Here is a 9,957-nt window from a genome sequence, read left to right as displayed (position 1 = left end):
CTGCGGCTTATATAGAAAATATATAGAGATATAATAACACAGATATATTGGCGTCCACCAGTGTTTGATCTTTAATCGTTCTTAAAAGTTGAATATTTCCCCCTTATTTCTCTTCTGTCCCCTCTTTTGCTCTAAATTATGAAATCTAAGATTCCTTGTGAAAAATAGTGACAATAGTTTACTGCCGTATACAATATGGTCGCCTGGCGATAATCGTGTTTTTATCGGTACCAAAATGAAAAGGGCACATAAAAATTCCACCAAGAAAAAGCGATAACAAATTTTCATTGTCATAATCCAATATGGCCGCTTGTCAGCCATTATGTTTTTCTTTTTCACTCTCAACGTCAATAGAGTACAACAAGAGATCATGGATAGCCCACATATGAATTTTGAAAACGATTCATCCTGCTCGTCTCAAGAAATTGCGATAACAATCTTTCATTGTCAAAATCCAAGATAGCCGCCTGTCAGTCATTTTTTTCTGGTCAGTCCCGAAAATCAAAAGGGCACCACTAGGGACCAACGGGAACCTACATATGGAATCCGAGAAAGATCCACTCAGCGCTTTACTTAAGAAGGAAAGGATTGGTGGACAACGGGTGAAGAACGATTTGAATGTGTGCTAACAGGTCGAAAAACGTCACATCTATTTAAAAGCATGAAGCGATTTTCCAATATTCTGATTATAAATATATATTTATAATTTTCAAGTCATCAGAGGCGTTCGCAATTCATAATAAAAACAATCGCCTCACTATAAAACATGATTAGAAAGACTTCCATACTCCTCGTGAAAATGTTAAAAAATTCACGTTTATTTGAATGATAAAAGAATTAAATATCTTTTATTTAAGTCTTTAGTACTTGATCCAAAATGTATTTTATCAATGTCCAGTTTATGGTCATTGAGTGAAGTGTAGGTAGGTTTGTATATCAATTTACCTGTATGGAATATTTATATTGCATTTTAATAATTAATTACATATTGAGTGTCCATATAAAATGCTGTTTAATATTTTATGTATATATTTCATGTGTCATTAAGTTATCTTCATCTAATTTATTTATTTTATCACACATAAGGGTTGTCATGAATATTTGTAATATATTTTTACAGAAATAGCATGTGCTTTCAAAATAAAAAAAAATGCATATTGATTACATATTGCAGAGATTATCTTCATAATTATTAATTTATATCTTATTCAAGTCCACATAAACATTCATAAAATTTATAATCATATCAATGTGTTTGTGTTGTGTCAGGAACTTGTGTAAGCTAAACATTACATATTACATGCATCTCTCAATTCTCGGAAAATATAGGAAAATTTCTGAATGGAATCTTGTTGGCCATTTTCGATTCATTGTCTGTACTTCTGTAACCGTTCATAATCCAGATTACCAAGTGAATTCACGGTGTATCATCACAGGGTAACAAATATTGCTTCACTTTCTGTAATATTTAAAATTATCATCAATAGTAGTGTTTTATCTGAAGGCAGCAGTAGCCAGCTCATTTGTACATGTATTACATTTTTCCCTTAAATCATTAAAAAATGAGTCAACAATTTGTCAAGTGTTTATTTCAACTATTTATTAAATATCAAATATATGTAACAAACTGGAAACAAATATTATACTATATCTAAATTGTGCAGACGTGTATAAGGCTTCTATTAAAATATCATTTATTTTTTTCAATTATTTTATGTTGATGAGTATGTGTGTACTTGAAAATAGTACTTTCAGTAATGGCTGCCGAGTCCTTTTGACCCGATATGCCGACTATTTCAACATTCATTTCTTTGCAACTCCATATCACTTAACTAGGTACATGTATACACATGTCACCAGAACATCTGAGACAACCCTGGTGATAGGAAGTGCCATTGTGACAGAAAGCCTGCAATCAACCAAACAAGTCCATGATTACCTGCCCCGGAAAGAAATCATGAAGACAGAAATCACCAATATTTACTCTTTCTTCTGTCAGGTCCAAATATCAGGATACCAAATAAATAGTGACATTATTATTCCATATATAATTTTCAGTCATATCGAATAAATTAAAAATAAGGAAAATTAACATAATCTACAGTATAGCGTTTGTTTGTTTTGCTTTCTTTCCTTTTAGTTTATCTGAATACATTTGAAGCAATAAATTCCTGTGTACATGGATTTAAATTCAAAATATCATGTATTTTAAGTGACAATAGCTGAATCAAGCTTAAACAAGCCTACTTTTTTTTTTAGAGAAAATCAGTTGATTGAATTTGTTTTTGGGAGCAACTTACAACAGTACAATATTCTATGTAAGTACTGTCAACAATATATCAAAAGCAATAAAAATAAAACAGGTTAAATACCATATAGCACACAAGTTAAAAAAACAATGTTGCTTTGTTTTCATAAAAAGCATAAAATTTCACACAAGATCCCAATTAAATTACATCAATAAAATGTTTTAAATATATATCACAAAAGATCTTAGGTTCTATTAACTAACAAGGGGCCTAGCTGCCTAGACAGTCACATGAGATAAGCAATATTGAATATAAAGGTTACAGAGCAAGTAGTTTTAAATGTCAATAAAAAGACATTGTAACACGGATGATAGTAAGACTTAAATGATATGTTTTTTAGTCCTTAAGGTTTAGTCAGTGTCAGTAAACACATACCATCAAAACTGTCATTAATACTGATTATTCTTACCAAGCCATTTCCAACGGCAAAACTAGACACCTTTATTCTCAAAAATCCAGTTTTCCTGTAAAAACTATTGTAAACATCACCTCCTCAACAAGGGACAATGTGAGACCCTGGGGTCATGAAATTCACAATTTTTGTAAAGACCTTAAGGCCCTTCAAACCATCAGGAGAATTTCATTCTACCATATCTGGGTGTTGAGAAGAAGATTTTTAAAATGTGAGTCATATCAATGAGTTATGATATTTATGACAAGACAAAACTATTTTGCAGGGTCATTATTTCTGAGATGTCCCAAGTTGGTTAAGTTCATGGGGATTATATTTCGCACAAGACTATTGGTAAACAATACAGGGATAATAAACTGCATTTTCAAAGATTTTGATTGACTGTTAAAATGTTTCATGAGTAATTATTTTCATGCTATCTTAAACGATTGTGAATCTTTTAAAACCCCACAAATATTACCAACAATGCAGAAATCTACATTACTTTATAAATAGCATTCCTTGCATTATAATCTTTTGGAACACGATATATAAAGTATATTTTCTTGTAACAATTCTGGATAGAGTAATAACACAGGAAAAAAAAAAAAGATTGAAGATTGATCAATTGAACTTATGGGAGCTTCATCTATATTTCTATATGTTTGAATGATACAATTGTCTAAAGTACATGTAATCTTCCAACTAGAGGATTTCTTTTTAAATGTATATTTTCTCACATTTACAGAGCTAGAAATCACTTTCAGAAAATTTGGAACATCCTCAACTTCCTTCTCCCTCACAAATAAGTAACATAAGTGTGTGATAGATTCTTATATACGTATACATAACGTAACAGTCTGACAACTGAGCAAATATGGCTACCACAAAATGATAAACTGTCAAAAACTTACATTAATTTTTAGTACATGTGTTTTCTTTTGTGACTACTGTTTATCCATGACATCAAGTGCCAGAAATTACGCAATCTTTTTACAAACTGCAAAATTTAAACTCAACAAAATACATTGCACATAAACAATATAACAATTAAAGATAAAAACAACCTTGTTTTGAAACAAAATTCATCAGCATATACTGATCAATATATCCAAAATAAGAAACTCCAGGAAAATCACAAACAAACTTAACTACCTCAGTCATCCACCTATTATATCAGCTTTTCAATCCTACATTCCTCACTTCTTTTTCCCTTTTGGTGCTGCTCGTCCTTTTGGTGCTGCTCGTCCTTTCTTAGCGGCAGGACCTGCTGGTTCTTCTGCTTTCCTCTTCTGGCCTCTTCCTCGTCCCTTTGCAGGAACTTCCTCTACTTCCATTTCTTCGTCATCATCTTCCACCACAGCTTTTGCCTTCCCTTTGCCTCTGCCTTTTGGAACCGGTTTTGGTGCAGATGCCGCCTTCCCTTTACCACGTCCCTTAGGAACTGCCTTAGCAGGAGCTGGTTCATCATCTTCATCATCTGATTGGTCAGCCTTTTCAACTTTACCCTTTCCTTTCCCCTTGCCACTTGAACTGGATCCAGCCTTGCCATCGTCCTCAGCTGAAACAAAACAAACAGATTTATAAATAAATAAAAAATTGTCTATCAGACATGAATGCTCCTGAGCAGGTGAAAATATTAACCAGACCTGATTAGAGATTCTCAAGATATGACACTGATTTGGAATGTGACCTAACTAAAGGACATAAGTTTGAATATATGCCTCCCATACCCCTCCCCCCCCACCATAAAATGACACAGACATTTACAGAAATTTATATAAATTCTATACAAAGTTGAAAAACTACATGTGGAAATGTATTACTCTCTTGTTTGATCGCTATAGATTTGGGATACTAAATATGAACGAAAGCTTCAAATATTTATAATTTACAAGTCCCAATAAAAAAACACTGAAACCACGCAGTATGAAGTATATGGAGACACATCTAGACAAACTAAAACAATTAAAAGACACAAACAACATTTTCCTCTTGTCTGTATCTTCTTCTATAAGACTACAAGTAGTTGTGAAATAGAGATGCATACATACCTTTCTTTTCTTTGGGTACATATGGCTTGTACTTGGCCAGTACTGCATTCCAGCCACCCCCTGTCTTCCAGAATGTCCAGTGATAACCATCTGTATATATAGCATATTTAACAGCGACCAAAAGTCTGTCATACACCTGATCATCAGTGGGTGGCTTCAGGTTCACAACCTGTGATAAACAATACAATAACATACTGTAATCTTACATGCAGATCCAAATCAAAGTCTATAGACAGTTTATCTTTATCTTCAAGTCAACCAAAGATGTCTCTAGGGCGACAACAAGTCCACTAGAGATGTCTAGAGAGACAACAAGTCCACTAGAGATGTCTAGGGGGACAACAAGTCAACCAGAGATGTCTCTAGAGAGACAGCAAGTCAACTAGAGATGTTTAGGGAGACAACAAGTCCACGATAGATGTCCAGAGAGACAACAAGTCAACTAGAGATGTCTACAAAGAGAGAGACCAAGTTGATAACAGGTGTCCATGGAGGCAAAAGGTCAACCAGAGGTGTCTAGGGAGGTAACAAGTTCACTAGAAGTGTCTACAGAGATAATTATTTCACAAGGGGTGTCAAGGAAGATACATGGAGTGAGAATATTAACCTTTGATATTTTGTATTGATCTATTTTTACCATTATGCCTAAGGTCTCTAAGGTAAATAGGTTGAATAGAATCAAGTTTCGTTTTCATATGGGATTTATAAAACCTGTAGTGTTCATTTTCATTTTCCCTCCCAAGAGACTTGGTTAAAATGACAAATTCTGTGACATTTTGTATCAGTCTCATATGAATGGGGATCAACTGTGTTTTACCTTTTTAGCAACTTCAAATATCCATTTCCTTACAAGTTCTCAGTTTTGCCAATCCATACCCTCATTCAGGGTTAATAGGGAATACTGTTGTGTATAATTTAGGACATTGTAATCAAAAGCGTGAGAATAAAATTGCATACTCCATGCCCAGCTTAGCGGTCTGACACCATTTTATACTTATTTACTTTCAAGAATCTTGCCATAATTCACCCATAAACTCACCTTAAACCAATCCTGGTATGTCTTAACATCATTAATTTTTTGGACACAAGCCTTCATATCTGCCACCATTGCATCAGTAGGGAAACCCATGTTGTTATCGTATCTCTTTTTCATGGCATCCTGGCTCATTCCCTTTGGCATAGCAATTTCAAGGAACAGGACCTGAAAGTAAGAAATCAACGTTGAGCAATTTTATCATTTACAATATTCAAGCATTAGAATTTTTGACAAAGTACATCACATGACCAAATGTCACATAGCAATTGATTGCTTTCAGTGATTGAGGTGTGACAATAACACAGAGTTGATGAAATAACAGTTATCTATTAAAGATCATATAAAAGTATGTACATTGTATTTGACAAATTGCTACAAAGATCATGAAAAAATGTCAGCTTTGTCAAAGACCATTTACAAGGGCCAGTCCCTACACAGATATCAGAGTTTCATCAACTCCCCCCTGACTGTCACTTTAGCCTGATATTGGCTATATCAAAACCTGTCTAACTAGTGAAGAAATGCTAAATTCACCTGATATTTCTTTTCTTTTGATCAGTATCTAAAATTTTCAATTTCAATAACTGGATCTCATAAAGTCAAAATATTGTTCAAACATAACGTAAAACATATCAACTCAATAGATACAGATATGATAACTATACAATAGAATTGATTACAAGGTCGTTTTCTGTGATGACCTTTCAGAACACTCCTGAACCCTTGATTTTGAAGTGCTATGATCCTTGATACTAGATGACTATTGATTAGTGACATTGATGTTGGTAACTGTGTATAAAATGTTAAACATTAATAACATAAAATAACATAGTATATTTTCATGTGGCCTTAAAATTTTAATTTCAATTTTTGGCAAAAATAAATGCATTGCCTTTCATAGGCACTTGACTTTGTGAATTAAACTTGAATACCCACAAAATTCCCTGATGAAATATTGTAAATTTCTGAACGAGTTTATCAATTTGTATGTATGATATTGTAAATTAAAATTTGATAGTAACCACAATATAAGAAAAAAATTATAAATTTGAGGAAAAAATTATTTTTGGGAATATGATTTATACCTCAATAGGAATGAGGATGTAGTATAACATACCTGGAAGGCTAGAAGTTTCCGGCTGACCTGTGTACTGGAAAATGTTTTCGAGATTCTGACTTTCTTATCGGTGTCCAGGAATCCAAGTTGTGAGTCTTCTTTGACATACCACATCACATGACGTTTCCAGCTCTCTGACAGGTATGCATCAGCAGCACCTTCCCACCTGTGTCCAAAAACAAAAATTGTATCTGTTGATGCCAATTCCCAAACAAATAGTTACCATATTTGACCTACTAGGAGCACCTACCACAATAAGTGCACTCCCTATATTTTTTTCTGTGAAAGAGGTCATAGTGTGTTTAATTATAGCCCTTGAAAAATGGCTTATTTCACTTATCTACCGGTCATAGTGTGTTTAATTATAGCCCTTTAAGAATGGCTTATTTCACTTATCTACCAATATATTTATCATATATAGCCTTGTCATTTCATTACAGAATAATTATGTTACAGGTATCTGAACGCCATATCAATTCCTTTCCACATATTTATAATTCAATAAATTCTGTGTGGAAACTTCTCCCTGTAGACAGTTTTATAAAGCCAGCACCTTATGGCTTTGTTTGTTTGCGGGGTTTATCGCCTCATGAACAGCTAGGACATTTTAAGACATGGTCTCCTTGTGACAGCTGATCAGAAACACAAACTGCCACCCAAAGTGTAGAACCATGCTCCCTGGAAGGCAAATGGTCTACCACCCAAGCTATCATTGCCCTCTTGTGCTTATCACTACATCACTTATTAGTCATTCACAGTTTCTGATATATGGTGTCTTACTAAACTTGTCTAAAGAATTCACGCCTTATGACAGGCAAAACCTACAAACCTCTACAGGTGGAAAAGTATCAATTGTTGTAAGAACTGTTTGCCTCGTTGTTTTATCACATCTTATGACATACAGTTGGAAAAATATCCATACACTTATTTTTATACAGATTTGCACAGAAAAAGTACAAAATCTTCTAAGCAAAACTGTTCATAACCAGAACATAAATCTTTTACTTAGCAATAGTTTTTACATAAAAATATTACCTGTACTTGGAGGAAGCTGTCAACAGCATGAGCCACTCCCCAATATGTGGACATGCCTTCTTTGTTCTCTGATCTTCATTGTCAATAAAAATCTAAAATTAAAACCAAACCATAAATAACTTTACTAGTTCAGCTAACAAAACTAATGAGTCTTGATTCTATACTTCATAATTAATATGAATGCAAACTGCATCAGGAAATAAGATTAAGGAAACAGGAGAGAAGTACATGGCAAACAGTTTCTTTTGTGCATGCAGCATGTTACAAATATAATCATATAAAAATGAATACATGAATAAGTTTGCCTTGCCAATTATAGATTTTGTAAATGCCATCTGATTTTGGTGCAGATTCATAGTGAAAATGCCATACTGAAGATAACATTCTCAATGAATACCACTTTCTTTCATCAAACAGAATAAAACATAACGTAATTATTTTTTTAAATGGTCTATGAATCAAGAGATATTAAGAGTAGCCAAATCCCAGTAAACACTATGTCTACTTAATATCACTTCTCTTTTATAAGTTGAAATCATTATAATAGCCAAACTGTGATATTAACAGACATACAACAGTTACTTGAAATTACTGTAGTATGTTACCTTCAGTCTGCTGTCAATCTCCTTCTGTAAGGTAGGATATGTATCCAGTGCCCACAGCATTAGTCTGTGTAAAGCAAAGTAGCCATTGAGCGCATTGTCACTGGTGTGTTGTGTCCCCTTGCTAAACTCCACCACGGTGGCACTCATCAGATTTGGAATTACCTTTAGCACCATGTCCTCAATTGGAGTTTTCTTTGGGTTACATTTTGGAAGTATGGCAGCGCATTCTCTCAAAGTTGATTCAAAAACTCCCTGTATCTTGGCCCCATGAGGAGGGTGAATAAACATAGGCAGAAAGAAGCTGATGTCCTCACGCATCACACTCTTAACTTTTCCAGTTGCTTTCTTCATGCTTTCGAATGACTCCAGACTGAATGCCTCACAAGGTGTGGTCAGTGAGGGTCTATGTTTTGGCCCGGAGACAATTAGACCGTACCCAAACAATTCAGAATCAGTTTTTGGGATTCCCTTGTCAAAGACTTCCTTCGACATATAATCAATTATTTCATGACTCGGATCCCCTTTCTTCAATTTCGCATCATCTTTTTTCTTTGTTTGTGTTTCTGGTTTTCCATGATCTAATGGGGGAAATGGTTTTTTGTAAGTATGACCACAATCCTCACATGAAAACTTCTTGGAAAGTCTCAAATTAGTTTCTGTTGCATCCCGCATCCAATAACTGTCGCCAGATTGAGTCTCTGCAAGAAAGGCCACAACATTGAGCAGTACAGTTTGTATTGTATATCCTGGTGACCAGCCAACAGACTTCTGGTCCTTCCACTCTGTATGTATATCCGCAAAGTCAGAAAAAATATCCAGGCAGACCTTGGTTCCCTTTTTTCCAGGTTTTGTGGCTCCACTATTGTACTGAAAGCCGATTGGAACAAATTCTGCACTTGGGCTGTCATAGGGGTAGTTCTCAGGAAAGAAAAGGATCAGATGGTAGATTATTTGATCATGTTTAAAGTTGCAGTGCCACTCCAACATGTTAGCGTCCAGCGGACAGGCAGACACATTCTCCACCGGTTCCCTCCTCAATTCTGTCAGATCTTGCATCAGCCTCTTTATGGCACGCTTTATTTGCTGATTTTTAGACATGGCTATACGGTCATGTATATTTATCTACCAATCAGAAATAAACAGCATTATTAGTATGAATTAACTCATTGTCAACACGCAAAAAAAACTAACAGTTATAGCTTTCTGACATGGTTCAGATATTTCATATCTTTTGCATTCCAACATTTTTTAATCAGATGGTAAAATGGGGTTTTAGCTTAGTTCAGTTACGTTGAAAATAGAATAATTAATAAAAATTTATCAATGTCATCAAGTCACTAATTGCAAAATACTATTATTTCCATGTTTACAGTTGCATAAACTAATTTATCTTAATTCAGTTTTAAATCA

At 34.3% G+C, this 9,957-nt stretch overlaps 1 protein-coding gene across 1 annotated transcript; it reads right to left on the bottom strand.

Annotated features, from left to right (window-relative positions):
* Positions 1-1,633: 1,633 nt before the first annotated feature.
* Positions 1,634-9,664, bottom strand: LOC132545268 (uncharacterized). The gene is made up of 6 exons (XM_060208942.1): positions 8,548-9,664; positions 7,943-8,034; positions 6,908-7,073; positions 5,794-5,955; positions 4,755-4,923; positions 1,634-4,261 (listed from the first exon to the last, which is right to left on the bottom strand). The coding sequence occupies exons 1-6, from the start codon at positions 9,643-9,645 to the stop codon at positions 3,900-3,902; spliced, it is 2,049 nt and encodes a 682-aa protein (XP_060064925.1). The 5' UTR covers positions 9,646-9,664; the 3' UTR covers positions 1,634-3,899.
* Positions 9,665-9,957: the final 293 nt, after the last annotated feature.

This window comes from Ylistrum balloti, unplaced genomic scaffold, assembly GCF_031769215.1.
Source record: "Ylistrum balloti isolate Yb309-2 unplaced genomic scaffold, AGI_CSIRO_Ybal_v1 Utg369836, whole genome shotgun sequence".
Classification (NCBI taxonomy): domain Eukaryota; kingdom Metazoa; phylum Mollusca; class Bivalvia; order Pectinida; family Pectinidae; genus Ylistrum; species Ylistrum balloti.
Note: the sequence above shows the minus strand (reverse complement) of the source record. Positions and strands in the feature narration are given on the sequence as shown.